At 36.8% G+C, this 20,457-nt stretch overlaps 3 protein-coding genes across 6 annotated transcripts; 1 reads left to right on the top strand and 2 right to left on the bottom strand.

The window, feature by feature from the left end:
• The first annotated feature begins 215 nt into the window (after window positions 1–215).
• Window positions 216–5,823, top strand: LOC8269986 (probable pre-mRNA-splicing factor ATP-dependent RNA helicase DEAH5). The gene is made up of 3 exons (XM_002510727.4): window positions 216–703; window positions 817–3,940; window positions 5,227–5,823. Exons 1-3 carry the CDS (start codon window positions 664–666, stop codon window positions 5,618–5,620), a joined length of 3,558 nt encoding a protein of 1,185 aa, XP_002510773.3. The 5' UTR covers window positions 216–663; the 3' UTR covers window positions 5,621–5,823.
• A 5,562-nt stretch (window positions 5,824–11,385) lies between these two features.
• LOC8269989 (RNA-binding protein 24) lies at window positions 11,386–16,565 on the bottom strand. Of its 2 annotated transcripts, none has more exons than XM_015721107.3 (6): window positions 16,014–16,565; window positions 15,749–15,881; window positions 15,091–15,217; window positions 14,373–14,409; window positions 13,117–13,390; window positions 11,386–12,696 (listed from the first exon to the last, which is right to left on the bottom strand). In XM_015721107.3, the coding sequence occupies exons 1-6, from the start codon at window positions 16,194–16,196 to the stop codon at window positions 12,653–12,655; spliced, it is 798 nt and encodes a 265-aa protein (XP_015576593.1). In that variant the 5' UTR covers window positions 16,197–16,565; the 3' UTR covers window positions 11,386–12,652. The 2 variants fall into 2 exon arrangements, with proteins under 2 accessions (XP_015576593.1, XP_002510776.1); XM_002510730.4 differs by having other exon boundaries at window positions 11,386–12,716; window positions 16,014–16,563.
• A 1,298-nt stretch (window positions 16,566–17,863) lies between these two features.
• Window positions 17,864–20,001, bottom strand: LOC8269990 (DNA repair RAD52-like protein 1, mitochondrial). Of its 3 annotated transcripts, XM_048370825.1 has the most exons (5): window positions 19,592–20,001; window positions 19,336–19,373; window positions 19,110–19,204; window positions 18,846–18,948; window positions 17,992–18,124 (listed from the first exon to the last, which is right to left on the bottom strand). In XM_048370825.1, the coding sequence occupies exons 1-4, from the start codon at window positions 19,933–19,935 to the stop codon at window positions 18,865–18,867; spliced, it is 561 nt and encodes a 186-aa protein (XP_048226782.1). In that variant the 5' UTR covers window positions 19,936–20,001; the 3' UTR covers window positions 17,992–18,124; window positions 18,846–18,864. The 3 variants fall into 3 exon arrangements, with proteins under 3 accessions (XP_048226781.1, XP_002510777.3, XP_048226782.1); XM_048370824.1 differs by lacking the exon at window positions 18,846–18,948 and having other exon boundaries at window positions 17,864–18,116; window positions 19,592–20,000; XM_002510731.3 differs by lacking the exon at window positions 18,846–18,948 and having other exon boundaries at window positions 17,864–18,124; window positions 19,592–19,998.
• Between the last annotated feature and the right edge of the window lie 456 nt (window positions 20,002–20,457).

Here is a 20,457-nt window from a genome sequence, read left to right as displayed (position 1 = left end):
AGAGAGAGAGAGATTCTTAAAGCATCTTTTCGTTAAATTTTCAATAAATATTTTAATAGATAATAGTGGACATTGCCGGTAGTCCAAGATCATCTTATAAACACAATATTAAATTTTATATATACAAGTATTAACAATGAAATTTGTCAACAGAAAAAGTAACGATGGATAGTATGATTCGCATGGATAATTAGTTTCATCGTGCATTAGAAAAATAAAAAATGAAATAGTATAGCAGTGGCAAAGGTCATTGAAAGAGGAATAGACAAAGGACTTCACAATTAAGTGGGTCGGTCGGTATTTTGCAATGATAGGCTTCTTGTTGAGGCAGTAGCCACTCTATCCCACCAAACAAAAGCTTGAAAGATCGTTGCTTCTTTCTATCCCCTCTTTATTTGACTCAACTTCACAGAATTTTGAAGGATTGTGACTAAATGCTCTTGTCCAATTTCACGAGAAATAGGCTTTTGTCGAATATCCAATTTCATCTGGCCCAAACGAAATCGTTTTTTGTATGCAACGCAAATTTTTACTGGGGCCAAACCCGACCCGTAAACGATCCGAAATAATCAGGGGCCAAACCCTAATTTTTGTTGAAGAAGAAGAAGAAGAAGAAGTAGACGAAACAAAAGGTCGTTAAACGGACTTCGGTGACCGCCACTAATGATAACAATATCTCTCAGTAAGCATCTGGATATCGAAGGTACGCTATCAAAAGCTTTTATTATTTATTGGCGCAAGTTCTAGTTTTTGGCTTAAAAAGGATTAAAGAAAAAAAAAATCCCCAAATCACTCTCTTTATGGCTACCGCCACAGCAAGAAAAAGAGACAAAGAGGATGTAGGTCTGGAGAGATTGGAATTCCTATCACTGGTATCGAAGGTTTGCACGGAGCTGGAAAGTCACTTAGGGTTTGGTGACAAAGTCTTAGCTGAGTACATAACGGAGATGGGCCGTAATAGCGAGACGGTTGATGAATTTGATTCTAAGTTGAAGGAAAATGGGGCTGATTTCCCTGATTACTTTGTTCGTACCCTCCTTACTATCATTCATGCCATCCTTCCTCCCATTTCCAAGTCTGACTCTAATTCCAACACTAAACACTCTGATGCTCATGAAAATTCAAAGTACAGAGCTCTTTCTATTGCTGACTCTAAGGACAGAGCCAAGGAGCTCGAACGCCAACTCCAACTGGAAGCTAGGGAGAGAACCAAACTTCAGGAATTGGAAGAGGATGATAGGACCAGAGATAGAAGAGATAGAAAAAGAGATAGAGATAGATATTCTCACAGAGATAGAACTCATAGAGACGAGAGGCGTAGAGATAGAGACTATGAGGATCATAGGAGTAGAGCAACTCACAGAGACGGGGATAGGCATAGGAGAGATGGGAGTGTCGACAATGGTGAAACCCACAGGGAAACTCGTAGGAACAACGGCAGCTATACTTCCTCTGATCCTGAACTGTACAGGGTGTACAAGGGTAGGGTGTCTAGAGTCATGGACTCGGGTTGTTTTGTGCAATTGAATGATTTTAGGGGCAAAGAGGGTTTGGTTCATGTTTCACAGATGGCAACTAGGAGGATTGCTAATGCTAAAGATGTTGTCAAGAGGGATCAGGACGTTTTCGTCAAGGTGATTTCAGTTTCCGGTCAAAAGTTGAGTCTTTCCATGCGGGATGTAGATCAAAACAGTGGTAAGGATCTTCTTCCTTTGAAGAAGAGCTCTGGTGATGATGATGATAGTCTTAGAACTAATCCATCAGGGTCCAAGGAGGGGCCAGTCACTAGAACTGGCCTTTCTGGGATTAGGATCTTGGAGGAGGATGATGCTGTTCCATCACGTCGCCCATTGAAGAGAATGAGCTCTCCAGAGAGATGGGAAGCAAAACAATTGATTGCGTCAGGCGTTTTAGGTGTCCAAGAGTATCCTATGTATGATGACGAAGGAGATGGGCTGCTCTACCAAGAAGAGGGAGCTGAGGAAGAGCTTGAAATTGAGTTAAATGAAGACGAGCCTGCATTTTTACAAGGCCAGACTCGGTACTCTGTTGATATGTCACCAGTGAAAATTTTTAAGAATCCTGAGGGATCTTTGAGTCGTGCAGCTGCGCTGCAATCTGCACTTATAAAGGAGAGAAGAGAAGTTAGGGAACAGCAACAGAGGACCATGCTTGATTCAATACCCAAGGATCTTAATCGTCCTTGGGAAGACCCAATGCCTGAGACTGGCGAGAGGCATCTTGCCCAGGAGCTTAGAGGTGTTGGTTTGTCTGCTTATGACATGCCTGAATGGAAGAAAGATGCATTTGGGAAGGCATTAACATTTGGCCAAAGATCTAAGCTATCCATTCAGGAGCAGAGGCAGAGCTTGCCAATCTACAAATTGAAAAAAGAGTTAGTCCAAGCTGTCCATGATAATCAGGTTCTAGTAGTTATCGGCGAGACAGGTTCAGGGAAGACTACCCAGGTAACTCAGTATCTTGCCGAGGCTGGTTATACTACAAGAGGTAAGATTGGATGTACTCAACCTCGTCGAGTGGCTGCAATGTCTGTGGCCAAGAGGGTGGCTGAAGAATTTGGTTGCCGTTTGGGGGAGGAGGTTGGATATGCCATTCGTTTTGAGGACTGTACTGGACCAGATACTGTGATCAAGTACATGACAGATGGTATGCTACTTAGGGAGATTCTGATTGATGAAAATCTTTCTCAGTACTCAGTAATAATGCTTGATGAAGCTCATGAAAGGACAATCCACACTGATGTTCTTTTCGGGTTACTTAAACAGCTTGTGAAGAGGAGACCTGATCTTCGCTTGATTGTCACCTCTGCCACACTGGACGCTGAGAAGTTTTCGGGTTATTTCTTCAACTGTAATATATTCACAATTCCTGGGAGAACTTTTCCTGTGGAGATCTTATACACTAAACAGCCTGAAAGTGACTATTTAGATGCAGCTTTGATCACTGTGCTACAAATACATTTGACAGAACCTGAAGGTGACGTACTTCTTTTCTTGACTGGTCAGGAGGAGATTGATTTTGCATGTCAGTCTCTCTATGAGAGGATGAAAGGATTAGGTAAAAATGTTCCTGAATTGATCATATTGCCTGTTTATAGTGCCCTTCCCAGTGAAATGCAGTCCAGGATTTTTGAACCTGCCCCTCCAGGGAAGAGAAAGGTGGTTGTGGCAACCAATATTGCCGAGGCTTCTTTGACAATTGATGGGATATTTTATGTTATTGACCCTGGGTTTGCAAAGCAGAATGTATATAATCCAAAGCAAGGGCTTGATTCTCTGGTTATAACCCCAATTTCACAAGCATCTGCCAAGCAACGAGCTGGACGTGCCGGGCGTACGGGGCCTGGAAAGTGTTATCGACTGTACACAGAAAGTGCATACCGTAACGAGATGTCCCCTACCTCAATTCCAGAAATTCAAAGAATAAATCTTGGATTTACTACGCTCACTATGAAGGCAATGGGAATTAATGATCTCCTCTCTTTTGATTTTATGGATCCACCTTCGCCCCAGGCCCTCATATCTGCCATGGAACAGCTATATAGTTTAGGAGCTCTGGATGAAGAGGGACTTCTGACCAAATTGGGAAGGAAAATGGCAGAGTTTCCTCTGGACCCGCCTTTGTCCAAGATGCTTCTAGCAAGTGTAGATCTTGGGTGCAGTGATGAGATTTTGACTATTATTGCCATGATCCAAACTGGTAACATATTCTACAGGCCTAGGGAGAAACAAGCTCAAGCAGATCAGAAGAGGGCCAAGTTCTTTCAGCCTGAGGGAGACCATTTGACCTTACTTGCTGTATACGAGGCTTGGAAAGCTAAGAACTTTTCAGGGCCTTGGTGTTTTGAGAATTTTGTTCAGTCCAGATCCTTGAGGAGGGCGCAGGATGTTAGGAAACAGCTTCTCTCTATCATGGATAAGTATGATCTTCAACTTCTGTTGTTTTATTAATGCTTTTTGCTTGATTTGCTTTCCTTATATATGTTTTCTTTACATTAATTACCATGTTTATTTTTCTTGCTTTGTGTGCCTTCTAAGAAGAAAGAATGTCCATATGGTCATTTTTTTCACCTTTGGTCAAATGGAGCCCCCAACTCCTGAAAACGTATTATGTATGACTGTCAGAAGAAAAATTGCTTAAGTACATTTTCTTCTATTAGATAATAATATTTATATTATTAGGTGTCAAATCCTTATCTTTTTTTTTTAATCTTTTTCCTTTTAGTTGCTCGACTATGATTATATGTTTGTCTTCTATCTTTAAGAAATTGTTACTTAATTCCATCTGTGCCTTAGTACAGCAATTGAGTATAGATTCCATGGTTTAATAAGTGGAAACTTTGATTTCAAATTGAGTTAAGGCTTGTTTCCCTGTGAATGTATTGGTGTCATATATGTTGAGCACTTTTAATTCCCCTATTTACTAAGATGTATGTTGCATGTTGTCAATACACTTTTGGATGGTAGCATTTTGATAATTAGTCCCTGAGCTGTAATCATTATTGGTTGCTTTATGCGGCACCATGTGTTCAAGGGTAATTCTTGCTACGCTATGTTTTCTTGAGTAAATGTTGTCAATACACTTTCTGATGTTGGTATTTTGATAATTAGTCCCTGAGCTATAAATATTATTGCTTGGTTTATGCGGCACATGTGTTCAAGGGTAGTTCTTACTGGGCTATATTTTCTTGAGAAAATGTTGTCAATGCACTTTTTGATGCTAGCACTTTGATAATTAGTCCCTGAGTTATAAATATTATTGCTTGCTTTATGTGGCACATGTGTTCAAGGGTAGTTCTTACTGGGCTATATTTTCTTGAGAAAATGTTGCTAATTGACAAGTCTCATTGGATGCTTACTATGACTAGCCTTCCAGCCAATCTTTTTACATTAGATTCATATTCTCAACGGCCAAAAGTTTAATCTGCAGAAGATTTTAAGTATTTGCTGTTTCTTCCATTACAAATGTATCAGCAGCATGGCTGGTTATGTTATGTGGTTCAACTTTCAAACCTGGCATTGTTTATTTATTAGCTTTTACAGATTCGATGAATCAGTTACTTATCAGTTTAGCTGGTGGATTTTTTATGTAAGGAAACTAGCGCCTGCATATTTTATCTTTTACAACTACTATGCTGATGGGAAGAGTAGCCCGCTTTACTATTGTTCTAATGCATATGATTCTAACTTAAATGCTGGATTTCAGATATAAATTGGATGTTGTGAGTGCTGGAAAGAATTTCACAAAGATAAGAAAAGCAATCACCGCTGGGTTCTTTTTTCATGCTGCCAGAAAGGATCCACAGGAGGGTTATAGAACCCTAGTTGAAAACCAACCTGTTTATATTCACCCGAGCAGTGCTCTCTTTCAGAGACAACCAGACTGGGTCATTTATCATGAACTGGTAATGACCACAAAGGAATACATGCGGGAGGTAACTGTTATAGATCCCAAATGGCTTGTGGAACTGGCACCAAGATTCTTTAAGGTGGCAGATCCAACAAAAATGAGCAAGCGCAAGCGTCAAGAACGTATTGAGCCACTATATGACAGATATCACGAACCTAATTCATGGCGATTGAGCAAGCGACGAGCCTAATGTGTCATAAGAGCTATTGGGTTGGCATCTCAATCTGATCTTGTAAATGTACATATTCTGGTGGATGAACTCATGAAATGTGGACAGGACGAGGTCTCTGAAAATTTGTACTTGATAAGTTGCCTCTGCTGCTGATATGTCAGTGAAGTTTTATGTAAGTTGTTTATATTCTTTTTTATAGTGATTGAAGTTTTGCTGGAGCATTTTTCTTTTTCAAAATCATTTAGCTTTTTGGTTAATACCTTCTCGTCACGTAGTACATTTTTGAAGCTGAAACTCTCTTGCTCTTTGTTTTGCCCAGTAATGGGGAGAATGTTATTCTCTTTAATTTGAATGTAGTTGAGCTTTCAATGACTCGGAAATTTGGCCGCTTGTTTATGCTGCTACTGTGGAAGTCCTCGGGCAGGCTGTTATAGCAACAAAAACTATCGGCCCACGTTGGGCTAATTTTTGAAAACGTCAAATGGGCTTCCACTTGCAATACTAATTAACGAATTTCACTTGCAAAATCAATTAAATGGCTTTTTTTTGTCCCCAGCAAAAGACTAAGCTGATATTCATTGCAAAACACAAGAACCACATAGGACAACCCAGAAACTCACGGAGCTGGGCAGAGATTCCCTGCCTAGCTGCGAGGCGGGCCGTGACAATAAGAACAAGGAGGATTGCTCAAGGCATATCCAGATGGACTTTCCTTGCCAACTCATGGGTTAGTTAAAAGAACGATTAATTTAACATAAACAAAACTACTGCTATTAAAACTCGAGGCTGCTAGTTCCCGAATGTCCTCTGTGATCGGAGACATTGCACTGCCTGGACAGGTGAGCCCATTAACTGCAGAGATCACACTTTGAGCATCACTCTCAGAGTATGACTGAAATCCTCTCAGCGCGCCACAGACACTGCTTCTCTAAGCGCTAATGCTTCTAGTAGGTCAGCTGCACAGATGTAATCAATGAGTCGAGCATGCTCACAAATAACTATTCCATTCCAGTCCCCAACAACTACCGCAACACTTCCTCGTCCCGTTCTCAGAGCTGCATCACATTTTAGCCTAATATAAGCGAAGGGAGGCGCTTGCCACGAACCAATGACCTGCCTGTGCTCTGTAGTTTCTATAGAGGGCTGAGTGAGAGAGCATTGGGCTAGCTGTTTTTGCTCCCAGAGGTTGCAGGCACTTTGCACTATTCCTCCTGGTTTCGAGGGGTCATTCCGGAACAAAAGAGCGTTTCTACCTTTCTATAGAAACTACAGAATGCAAGAAGATAAGCCAATATTAAATTCTGCCCGTTATTGGTTCGGTGTTTTAGGGCATCCGTGTCACCGGTACTTTCACCCATTAAAATTAAATATGACAAGTATTCAAAAGAAAATCATTAGTTTAGTTAGTGATTATTAAGATTGTCCTTTATTAATTAATATAGATATCATCACATAATTAATTTCCACACTTTATATCTTGAAATTATAATTTTATAAAAAATGTAATAAGAATATTTTAGAGAATAATAATAAATATTAATGACATTATCTAAAAAAATTTAGATGTCTTAATACGTGTATAAATTAAAAGTAAACACCATGTGAGGGTATTAAGTCTAGTTGTTTTAATTTTGATGAATTATTGAGATACCTGTTCTTTTTACAAAATTTATCCTATGAGTGCTAATCTCTTGATTGTTATTATTATTCAGCTCATTAATGTGTGTTTAAATTATTTGGTATTTGAGGAGATTAAAATAGATGAAAGGAAGGTTAAAAGGAGAATTGATATGTTGAATTGAGGTATGCTTGAGGACAAGCATAAATTAGGTGTGGAGGAATTTGATAGGTCACAAATAGTTATATTTATTGTGTTTAATTCCCTTGCAATTTAGTTGAATAATGTACTTAATTATGAGAATTCTGTTTATTCTGATTTAGGTGATGAAATATCAAGGATGGAGCAAAATCCAACCTAAAGACATATTTTAAGTCATCATTTGTCAAAAACTAAGTATTTTGAAGGAAGTGCAGAAATCTGCACAGAAGATCACTATCGACAAGGCGTGACCACGCCTTGCATCCCATGAGCTGCTAAAAGATGCGAAAGAGAGGTTCAAAATTTTCAGAGATTAATTTGTGGTGGACCTATCCCTAGTTAATTTCCTTTATTTTTGGAAGTGTTAGATTAATAGAACTTTCTTCCATGTATTTAGGGTTTTAATTTATTTAGATCACTCTTAATCTTATTTCCTTATATGTATAAAATCTTTTTGATAAGGATTCTACTATTAGGGTTTAGAGTTTTACTTCCTATATAAGGACGGCTAGATACTTTGAGCTTATAATTCATATTCTTATTCTTCTTCTACTCTCTACAATTCTTGTGAATTCTTACTCCACCATGAGTGGCTAAATTTTTAATTTCTAATTCAAGAGTGAATAAATTCCAATTGTGATTTTGTGAGGCTTTGTGCATAACAGAATTCTTCTTTAATTCAAGTATTCTTTATTTCTTGTTCTTATTATTTATGAATTATTGATATTGATTGAACTGATGACTCAACTTTGATATTGATTTTTCTATTGCTAAATTTTGAGTTTGTGATCCGTAATTGTCATGAACGATTGACACAAGTAGCAAGGAGCTGGCTCATGTGTGTGTGATTGTGGCTTATTCGAATTACATAGCTTGCATGATAGACTCTAGGGAAATAAAGGAACAAGGTTATTTCAATTGCAGTTATCTCAATTAGCTAATGTTGGTTTAGTTATTCTCATTATTCTTAGTGCTGTCATTAATTTGATATGGAACGCTATCATGCCCAGTTGACTAATGGTAAGTTTTGATTTGGATGTTGGGTTTGAGTCAATTATATTAGGAAAATTACACTTGTTGCCGCTTTTTCGAATAAGTAGACTAAGTACTTGAATAGAAGAATTTATATTTTAGCCTATGATTATGATTACAATTGGATGGAATTAACACTTTTGAATTGAAAATTTGTTAAGATTTTTATTTACTTTAATATTCAGCCTTCATTATTTTTTGCTTATTTATAATTTTGATTCAAACATTCAAAATCTCCCTTTTTTATTTTACTTTGAGAAGCTATCCACATTGGTTTTTTTTGGAATTCGACCTGGTTTCACTATTTCTATAAGTTAGTTTAAGAAAATCAGTAATTTATTTTGAATGGCTTCGACAACCCGTTCAATACTTCCACGCTGCAATATCTGAACGAAAGTGGAATTGAAAAGTGAAGATGGTAGTTGGCACAATTGGGAGACAAGTTTGAGTGGTCTTATCTGTAATTACTTTACTCTAGTAATAGGACTACTGACCCAATGATTGTAGATGTTGTTAACAGAAGAGTGTCCAATGATCAAAATGATTTTCTTCTTGCAAGCTTTACTGAAGAAGAGGTCAGGAAGGCTGGATATGTGATGCACTCAAAGAAATCTCTAGGCGTTGACTGGTTTTAACCCTACATTTTAACAGAAACCTTGGAGGATTATTGGCAAGGATATCTGTGATTTTTGCTTGAAAATTTTGAATGAGAAAGTGCTTCATGCAGGTCTCAATGATACCACGATTATCTTAATCCCAAAAAAAACAATCCTGAGGTACTTACAGACCTGAGAACGATTTTTGTGCAACGTCCTCTACAAAATCGTTACAAAGATGCTGGCAAACAGACTTCAGTGTATCTTACTCCATATCATCGAAGATTCTCAAAGTGCGTTCGTGCAAGATAGGTTTTGTGGCTTTAAAGGCGGACATTAGTAAAGCTTATGACCGACTCGAGTGGGATTTTTTGAAGGAGATTATGTTGAAGATGGGATTTGCTAATTCTTGGATTGAAGTTATTGTTATATGCATCAGTACTGTCAAATACAATGTTACGAATGGTGGTCATACAATCGATTTTATCTTTCCAGCAACAGGCTTAAGGCAAGGAGATCCCCTATCCCTAACCTGCACATAGTGTGGAAGCTCTCTCTTGTCTCCTAAACAAGCAAGTCCAACAAGGTCTTCTCCATGGTTGCAAAGTAGCCCGAAATTCCCTTGTTGTCTCTCACCTATTCTTTACGGACGACAACTTATTATTTTTACGGCCAATCAGTTGGAGTGTGAGGTTATGAAGGATTGCCTTCGCAGAAATGAAAAGTCATCAAGGGTAATAATTTCGACAAGTCCTCCATTTCTTTTAGTGCCAATACGACCTCGGAGGTTAGGTCTATGATCTATAATAGTCTGCACGTGCAAGAGTGCTCGAATCATGGCACCTACCTCGGTCTGCCATCGCTAGCGGGCAGGAATAAAAAGCAAATTTTTGCTTTTATAAAGGATCACATTTGGAAAAGAGTACATGGATGGAAGAACAAGCTGTTGTATCGGGTTGGTAAGTAGTTGCTCTTAAGGACAGTTGCTCAGTCGATTCTTACCTATACTATGAGCGTGTTCGTAATTCCTCTTGACCTCTATGCTGAGCTGGAAAGAATCCTTAACTCATTTTGGTGGGGTAAAAGTAGGATAAATACAAGAGGGGTCCATTGGTTCATTTAGCAAAAGCTTTGTAAAAGGAAAGATGCAGGTGGTTTAGGATTCTGAAGATTTCATGAGTTCAACATAGCACAATTGTGTAAACAATGCTGGAGAATCCTTACCAATCCAAATTCCTTGGTCTTGATGATTTTTCGGGCTCATTACTTCCCTAATTCTTCTTTCCTGGAATCAAAGATAGGCCATAAACGAGCTTTGTGTAGCGAAGTATTATGGCAGGCCATGATTTATTGAAGATGGGAAGCCGAAAGAGAATTAGAGACGGCAGTTGCATTGTTATTAGCCTGATCCCTGGCTAGTTGATGTTCACCAACCGTTCGTTGAGTCTTCTATGGATCCCGTGGTTTCAAACTCAAAAATTAACACTCTCATGATTCCTTATCAGAGGTGTTGGGATGCTGACCTCATGCGTGATATTTTTAATGCAAGGGATGTGAGTATTATCTTAGGGACCACCCCAAGTTCGAGATCTTGTGTGGATTCCTGGTTTTGGATGTGGGATATTTCAGGTTTGGCCTCTAGAGGCGACCACAATGAGTTGGCTTCGGGTAACGTTTGCCAAGCTTGATAAGTCGTATTGTTGCGGTAGTGTGGAATTTATGGATTCACATGAATGAGGTTGTTTTGAACGCCAAATAGAAGCACCAAATAATTGTTCGCTGCCATTATGTATTTGCGGAGATGGCTTGTTGCCCAGCAGACCAGTTCTTCGAGTTCGCTGAACAGAGAAGTTGATTATCCTAATCCGGAGAAGTGGAAAAAGCCTGAGGTTGGATGGTTGAAGTGTAGTGTTGATGCGAGTCAACAAGGAAAGATCGTGACGGGTTGTGTGATTAGGGATAACGGAGGAGCTTTAATAGAAGAAAGCATCCATTCCTTTATCTAGATTGATATTAAGCTAGCATAAGCTTTAAGTTTCAGAGAAGCTCTTAGTTGAGTTAAAGGGAGAGGTTTTGCAAATGTAGTTAAATCCAACTCAGATGGTTTTTCTCTATTTGCCCTCATTATTGATGATTATATGACTCTTCTTTCAGAGATCAGAAACAGTCAGATCTATTTACTAGGAAATCAACAAATCAAATGGCTTATAAGCTTGCTAGAGCCTCTGTTTCTTAATATTGTAGTGCTGTTCCTCCAACTTTTCGTTGTAATGCTTTGAGTTCTGATTTGGAATAAAATTTCCCTATTCTACTTTTTAAAAGAAGTAGGATATGAATTAATTAAAAAGAACATTAATGTTTGCTTGTCATGTATTGACAAAACATTAGGGCAAAAGTAAGCGGAGTACAAGTACGAAATTAAAGCATACAAGTAAGTAGAGCATATATCCATTCTCAACCGCCGTGGTTAGGGAATGAATCAATCTTATCCTAGGTAGCATCCTAATTACAATACAAACCATAGGTTTATACATATATAAAGAGTATCTTGATCCATCTCCAGGTAAAATGTTCGAGAGAGAGAGAGAGAGAGAGAGAGAGAGAGAGATGACCTAAGTCCTAACCATGGTTGATGGGTTAGAAGAGAAGAACCCAAGGGAATTAAAATATCTCCCAAGAGTTTCATGCATGTGCTGTGAGCTCCACATCCAATTATGGAGTTCTAGGCGTGATGTTGAAACAGAACAGAAAACAGGTAAAATCTAGATGCAATAACTAAGATAAACACTAATTAGACGTGCTATTCGATCTTTACTGGCTAAAACAGGCTAAAACTCCCAAAGTTTAGCCACAATGAATTTACAGGAAAAGAAAATTCTAAAAATTTTCTTCCCTTACCCTAAGGGAAGGTCATTGGTTAAAGCACACTACGTAATTAAGCATTTAAAAGTGAAGTTGGTAAAATAATACAAGAAAGGAAAAACATTTATGAAAACATGACTGCGTGGTCCTAGCTCTCTAAAATCCTAAGACTAGCTAATATGTCAATGCACAAAAACTGAGGTGCATCCATGCCCCGTCCATGAAGTTAATTTTGCTAAAACTGCCTCTTTATCTATTGTTGGAGGGATTAGCCATTTTAAAAAAATAAAAATTTAAAGAAAAGCTGGTATTTGAAAATTATGGCTTGCTATATCTGGGGTTTTGAATGTACATTTTCTTTTCTTAATCTCTTCTATGCAAACCATTTTCAAAGTTGATTAGCCTTTCCTAGGCTAAAATTTACAAAAATGGTTAATTTTACTTGATTAGCCTTTTCCCAGGGCTAAACTTTTTCCAACAAAGCTAATCCAATAGCTTTGAGTTGTTGAATACATACACATGAGTCGGTTCTCTTCAAAAGGAACCCTTCTTTCAAAAGATGCAAAGGGAAAAAGATGCATGACTCTCCAACTTTTGGAGCGACCATAACCCCTATGGGGGGCTTGTGTTAATAAGGAAGAGAGAGAGAACCATGGTTAGGCCAAAGGTTGTTGGGACCTCAAAAGAAGCAGATGAGGAAGCATAGAGAAGTGGGGCCAAGTGGCTAGACTGCCATTGCCTCTAGCGATGAGGGATCGGTGGAGCACGAAGAGCCATGGTCATGCCTGTGGCACAGCAAAACACACTGTCAAAGATATTAGTACTCCTTCCAGTACATAAAGATAAGACTTGTACATATTCATAGGTGAATCATGCAAACAAGTATTTGGTATTCGAATATGATCATGACAAGGAAAAGAAAAAACAAAATCCTATGAGGTGCAAGAAAAGAAAAAAGAAAAAAGAATCCCATAGTAGCAGTTGCCACCCTGAAACTTGCTATTTCTATAGGATTTTATCCAATCTGTTTTTCTTTTTCTTTTAAATTTCTGCTGTGTTACAATAACGGATAAAAGAAAGAAGGAGAGAAATAATTAAGTTGTTCGAATAAACTTTAGTTTTCCATAATATATTCAAAATTGCTACAAAAATATATGGTCCAAAATATGTTGAATTAGAGAATATACATATATATATGTAGATACCTGATTGTAAAGATGCAGTGGGAGCAAGAGACAATGGTGCACCAAAGTGCTGGGGGTAACCCCCAGTTGAATTAACGGCTGAATATTGAAACAAGTGGTGCGGGTACTGCACATTATAATTCTGGCTGGAACTATAGCTTGTAGCTCCACCACTTCCTTCTCCAAATTGGAGATATGGGTAAAAAGCAGCAGCTGCACCGGACATCATTCCGCTATGACCAGTGCCATACATAGGATACTGGGCAGTTGCCCCTCCATATACATTGTAATAGCTCTGAATGGAAACACCGCAATTTCAAAAAGAATAAGAAAAAAAATAATTAAAATATGTTTAGTGACCATATGTCCCTAAAGTGAAGTAGAAAATGCACTAGTCGATCTGTGACATGTAACGTGAAATTAGTCAGTGAGCTTAAGGGTCCATTTTCCTTTTGAGTGGTATTTCCATATATATATGTGGCAGTAGGGCATTATTTCTCCTGAATTTCACTGATTTGTTATCAGTCCCGCTTTCAGAATACTGTAACCACCTGGAAGATTGACCAAATCAAAGAAGACTATCCGGCTGTAAATTCACCTTTCAGTTATGAGAAAATAAATACAAAGGAAAATTATTGGTAGTAGTGGTTATGAATAGTGGTACAAAAACATTTGATAGAGTAAAAAAACGTGGAAGTGATTGATTCCCATAAAAAAAAAATGACTTTTAAATTTTTCTCATTTCTTTCTTTTCTCATTCTTTTTAAGAGTGGCATACATTCTTATCATTTTCTTCATTAATAATAAATTGAATAGATAGTTAAATCAGAATCAGTGTTGAAATCCACATGCATTTCAAAATAAATTCAAATAGAAAGTTAATTGTTTATAATATAATAGAAATATGTACCATCTAATTTAATTTATATACAAGAAGGAAGCGTCTGCTTCTTTTTCGGTATGTACATATATTATATATGAATAATCTCAACATTTTTGCACAGGTGAAACTGCTATCGAAAATAGATTCTTTAGGAAAAAGTAACTTAATATATAATAATTAAATTAAAAAAAGAAAAGAAAAGGAGAAGTTTTATGAAGGAAAAGAATAGAAACAATGGAAAGTAATAGTAGCAAAAGGTAAGAACTAAAAAGTGAGTGTCTCCCTCCTAAGGAAAAGTAAAAGTATGCTTAAAACGCATCCTAAGAAGTAGTGTGGAAAAAGGAATAAAAAGAAAAAGAAAAAGAACAAGAAAAAGAAAGAGATTTTTACACACCGTGGGATAAGTGTATTCTGGAGAGTACGGAGAGTACCTGAAACAGTAAATATTATAATTATTTTAAAGAAAAGAAGAAAAAGAAAGAAAGTTAGAAATTGATATGTGCAAATAATAATTAATAGAGGTAGAAGAAATGCAGGTATTTATAAAATTGAATATGACATTATTATGTTTTGTTAAATAACAGAAACGGCAGGTTGAAGATCTACTAAAATGAAGATTTGAAGGTGATGTATAGAGAGAGAGAGAGAGAGAGAGAGAGAGGTAGAGAGTGGGTGGGGACGACCATGTGCTTTTATATATGTGTGACAAATTCATTGTAGGTCCATGTGCATGTTATCATGTCTCTTATATTTGAGGCATACAGTGTGGGAACATAGGTTGATGATCTTGATCTTGGTTTTGGGAAGAAGAGAGAGAGAGAGAGAGAGAGAGAGAGGGAGGAATTCACAGTATATATATATATATATATATATATATATATATATATGATTGGTAAGAAGAAAGGAATAAACATGTGCATAGTGATCAGTTAATGATGAATGGTAAAAGAAACGAGAGACTGAATATGATTCTCATTTTTCTTTGGTTGACCACTTCGAGATGATATGATGAAATGGCGTGATAAAGAGGATGAGCGTGCTCGACAACCCTAGTTTAATGGGTTGGGTGTGCATGAGTTGGCAATGCACGTGCATGCAGAGAGAGAGAGTACCCATAAACATTATAAGGTATCCCTTGTTGGATGGCATAATGAGGGAAGGATGCTGCTGAAGGAAAAGCTGTTCCAAACCCCGTCTGAAATGAGCTTATCACCCTTAAGTTCCTCCCTCCTCCTCCTCCTGCATCCCACCGTTTAAATTTCCATTATTATTATTTTTTAAAACAATTTTCACACATTAAATTTAGCTATGCTAACATAATCTATTCATATGCAGTGTCAACAGCATTAATAGCTTCTCTCGATTAGAGATGAAATGGTTTTTGTTTGTGAGGTAGAATAGAACTTTCTCTACTGGGAAGAATATTCATGCTGCTCCTGCAATTTGATTTGATTTTGACTGTCTAATGCGTTTGTTCTAAATGGAATATTTTTTGGAACCCCGTAAAATTCTTACAGTTAGACCCACAAACATTATAATAAAAAAGATTAGTTAAAGCCAGCTAGCAATGATTATCTCTATATATGTGAACTAAGACTTGACCCATGAATTAAAGAAAAAGAAAAAGAAATAGAAATGCCGCCCACACCACAAGATAAAATGAAAAATGGATACTATAACACTTTAATTTTTGGGATCTGAAACACGAAATAGGTGGAGATGTAAATTGAATCTCTAAAACAAAGTAAAATAATAATAATAATGTAATACCATGCTTAGGAGTAGAAGGTTTGGATCTCTGAACTCCCAAAGAAGCAAGATTGCAATTAGCTCTTCTCCCGTCAATGACAGGAGCAGAATCAACACAGGCCCTCATGGCTGCTTCAGGATCTCGAAAAGTTACCTAACATATATAGAAACAGCACATTTTCCTCAAAAAGAAGTTGGGAATATATATATATATATATATATATATATATATCATGCTGAAAAAGTGATTGATTGCTACGAGATCTAGGGATGAAGAAGAGCATACAAAACCGTAGCCCTTGGATCTGCCGGTGGCCTTATCAGTGATGACAACAGCCTCCAAGATCTCACCGAACTGCTCGAAGTATTTCTTCATGGTGTCCTTCTGCGTCTCCCAAGCCAAACCCCCAACAAACACCTTCGTGTAAGTAGTGTCTCCGAACTGCCCAGCTAAATTTGATGGAGTCATCTTGTAATTACCTTCTTTCCTCTTCCTCTGATTCTGCTTCTTGAGATCTCTTCTCAAAACCAAAAGTCAGCAGCTAACCAATATATATCTGTGTTAACTTAGATGATGAGGCCTAGCTAGCTATGTGTGGCTTGATTATTAGACCTATATATATATATATATATATATATATATAGCACGATATAGACAAGAAGAAGATCGAAAGATCGATCTAAGAAGACCACTAAAAAGAAAATTAAGAGTTTTAGATTTTTAAGAGAGATGGATCTTCCCTTCTCTTTAGATTTTTGAGACAGTTAAGTTTGGGACAATTAGGTCAGAGAGAGAGAGAAACAATTTGGGAGGGAAGAGAAAGCAAAAGCTCTATCAAAAGAAAAAGAAAGAAGCTCATAATAATACATACACATATCCTCTCTCACGCTCTTCCCTTTCGCGTCTTTTCCAAATCTTTTGTCTATTATTATTATTATGGACACCAATCTCCCTCCACGCTCCCTCCGAGAGTCTGGGTTTTGCTTTTCTTCTTATTATTATGTCTCTCTCTCATAGGCATAGCTGTACTTTGCATTATTTTTAGAGACACTTCAGAATGACTAATTGCTCTCTACATTTCCCTATAATTACCAAAATTACCTTATAATCAGCCAACCCCTCTGGTGGCACAAACGGAACGAACACTATCTTTCTTTTCTGTGTTAAGAACGGAGGGATCAAATCACGCGGGAGGTCAAAGGTCAACCCTCTCCCAAATTTGCTTTTTCTTTTTTGACTCGACATTATTAAAAATGAAAAAATAAAACTATATTATGCTTCACAAAGAACACACTGTTGCCTTCAGTTTTATTTGCGCCGATAGTTGTTTCTGAAGAGGGTTGGGTTTCTCGGACTAAAGTGTTTGCTCCATCTTTAGTAAGTTTCTTTTTTCTGCATAAATTATATGGCAAGTGACTACAAAATTGTATTAAGATTTTAGTTTATTAGCAGTTACTAAAATCTAATTTTAATAATAGAGGTAATTCTTTCTAGAACGCTTGGAGGTAACAGAAAGATATTAATAAAATTTATTTTGGTCAATTAAATAAATATGGATTGCTTGTAGACAAGAACATCTGAATTGCAATTTTGCAATACGCCCTTATTACTTTTTTCTTTACTCTCTCTTCATAGAATTAAGTGGCAGAGAGAAAGAAAGATACTGTCTGTGCCTGTGAATATTGACAGACTCGCACACACATGCATGTCTCCTCAGCTTTTTCACCTTCCACTTAATCTCTCTTCCATGGGCCAAACGTTGCCAGCTGGATTTCATGCCTATCCCACCCAGTTTTAATATTTTCGTCTTGTTTTGGACGCTACAAGTACAGATACAATACAATTATCTCTGGATCTTTTCCTTTAACCTCCAATTCATGGATATATATATATATATAAGTACAAATACAATACAATTATCTCTGGATCTTTTCCTTTAACCTCCAATTCATGGATATATATATATATATATAATATTATCTTATTTGATCCCACATTGTAGTTGCTTTTGATCGATCTTACTTTTCTTTTTTTCTTTTTTCTGGTTTTTGTTTTGTTTTCTTTTTCTATTTTCTTCAAACAATACGAGTATATATACTTTTTTTTTTTTTTAATCCTACTTGTTTGAAAAGATGGATGAAAATTTGCAGTCTGGCTCTTCAAACATCCAACGCGTACGGATACATAAAAGAAAGACCTACTCTCGCCCAACCATGTTAAGTTTTTGCTACAATTTCCCAAAGCCCAGTTAGCTACAACATATCTTCATGATAAAGATGAAGCCCAAGACCGAAGCGTGCACAAGCTCGACGAAATGCCATTGCTTCTGCCTTTTGTACAGCATCTCCATAGCCTGAATGATCCACTGAAGCAGTCCCACTCGATTCCCTATATATCTAAAACAGTTCCAAATATTTAGAGGAATAATACTCAATAATAAAGCAAGCAAGTATCCAAAGTAAAATATTTCTTCAGTTGTATTATCCTCTAACATGAATTCTTTACAGCGGCCACCACAAGCAACCGCATTATGCATAAACTTGATTCCTCCGCCACATGTCATAACTTATTAACCTTCAGACAACCATTCTTCTGGATTTCGAACTCCATTTAAGTTAACACTACCCATCCTTTGTCCTTGAATCAAACTCAAAAAACTATTGACTAACAAGTGCCCCTAAACTTGTATTCTAATCCTCTAGCCCTTCATCCAATCGCAATTCTCCATAAATACTCAATAACCTAGAAGCTCTTACATGTTAGAACAGTTATCATTTTCTCAAACTACTTCTCTCTCCGTTCTCTTTTTTTTTTTAATTATCTAAAACACATTAAACATATACAAGATAAGATAACCTACTGCATGGGAAAGTCTGATTACAAATGAGACGAGAATTCATATTAATGTCCTCATTTAAATAAAAGATGGAGGTCTATATTAATTGCAGAGGATTTCATCTAAAAAACTATATATGCTCATTGTTTGGTTTGAAGAGCAGGAGATTTAGATTCTATCCCTCTACTTTTCCTTTTTCTTTTTCCTACTGTTTTCGAATTCCTTCATCCTACCCTCTAATACAAATTGTTTCCATGCTTCAGTGACAATTATATGCCTACCTCCGGCCAGCAATCAATCCTACAAGGGACCAAAATCATTGGGAGTTCCCTGAAATGGCCAAGATAGCCATGGGAAGCCCAGACATAAAATATATATATATACCTGTTAAATGAAAACAAGTAATTTCATTTATGAGATTATGCCCAGCGGATATAAAGGCAGGCCAAAGACAGAAATTGGAAATAGCTAAAGCGCAGCCAGCCAGGCCACAAGCAAAGGAAACAACCGTGTGATGCAAAGAAGAAGAGAGTGATAAAAGATACCTCAGCATCAGTCCCGTAGAGTGTGACACGATAAACAACAGAAACAGACTTGCCATCGGGGGAATAAGTAATGTTCCGAACCTCACCAGACCATTCTGGAATAGATGGAGGACGTGACAGAAAGTTTCAGAAGTTGAGAAGTAGAGAGTATTGTAAATAGAGAGTTAAAAATGCAAATGCAAGGGCATTTGGATATTGATTTTAACTAGCATCTGGATATTCATACCTGGAGCATGTAAATTCATAATCCTGTTGACAATATGCCTGCAACTCCATCAAAATCGAAATCGAAATAAAAAATTAGACTCAAATATGAAGTATGTTGAAGATAATTTAGATATTTAAAGGATAGAATCCGTAATTTTAAACGAATGAAGGAAAAAACGTTGTAATCTTGAAAACCTACGAATTGATTCTAATTAATATATCAACAACTCAATTAAGAATAAATTCGCAATTAAGAAAAGAAAAAGAATAGCAACCAAGGGATGTATTTGACAGAGCATCCATCCTCAAGGCGTTGCCTGACGAGGGAATCGGGGACCTTCTTGTGGAGTTGTTTAAGGATTTCGGAGAGGGGCCTGCTGATTCCTGAAGTGGGGATATCGATGTCGTTCCTGCTGCTTTCCAACTCTGTTTCTCCAAAAGCATTAGAAAGAAACTTGGAATAATAATAGTACGATGACTGCTTCATCTTCAAGGGGGAAGCATCAGATAGTGATCTTCTTGTCAGCGCTTTCCATTTCATAATCAACATCTGCTCTTCTTCACTTCTAATCCTTTTTTTTTTTTTTAACTTCTTATCACCACCAAAACCCTTCCCCATTGCAGATTTACAGGTGCCGGTGCCACCACCGCCAGAGCCAGTTCTTTGGGCCGTGGATCATTAATCATACCTCCTAATGGGGCCTACTTGGACATCACACGAAATCAGTATTCGCAGAGTGGCTTTTTTTTTTTTCAGGGATTCTTTCAAAAATATTTTAAAAAATATTAAAGATATCATTTTTACTGTTGAAATTTCTTTTAAAATTTAAAAATTGTTTCAAAAATATAAATAGTATATATTAGGTATATTTTTTTTTTATAAAATGAGATAATGATATTAGCAATTTAATATATATTTTTATAATTTTTGTAATATTTAATTTTTGATATATTGTTAATATTTGTCTGATATATGTTTAGTATCTATTCAATAATATTAATTTGATTACAAGTCATACCATTGAAAAGCTGAATATATATATATATATATATATATATATATATATAAGTAGCATCTAAAACTATTTTTTAAGAATATAATTTATTTTATATATAAATCACATTTGTGTAAAAAGAATTT

The sequence above is a fragment of the Ricinus communis genome, chromosome 2, assembly GCF_019578655.1.
Source record: "Ricinus communis isolate WT05 ecotype wild-type chromosome 2, ASM1957865v1, whole genome shotgun sequence".
NCBI classification, from domain to species: Eukaryota; Viridiplantae; Streptophyta; class Magnoliopsida; order Malpighiales; family Euphorbiaceae; genus Ricinus; species Ricinus communis.
The sequence above is the reverse complement of the archived record's forward strand: the minus strand, read 5'-3'. Positions and strand labels throughout refer to the sequence as shown.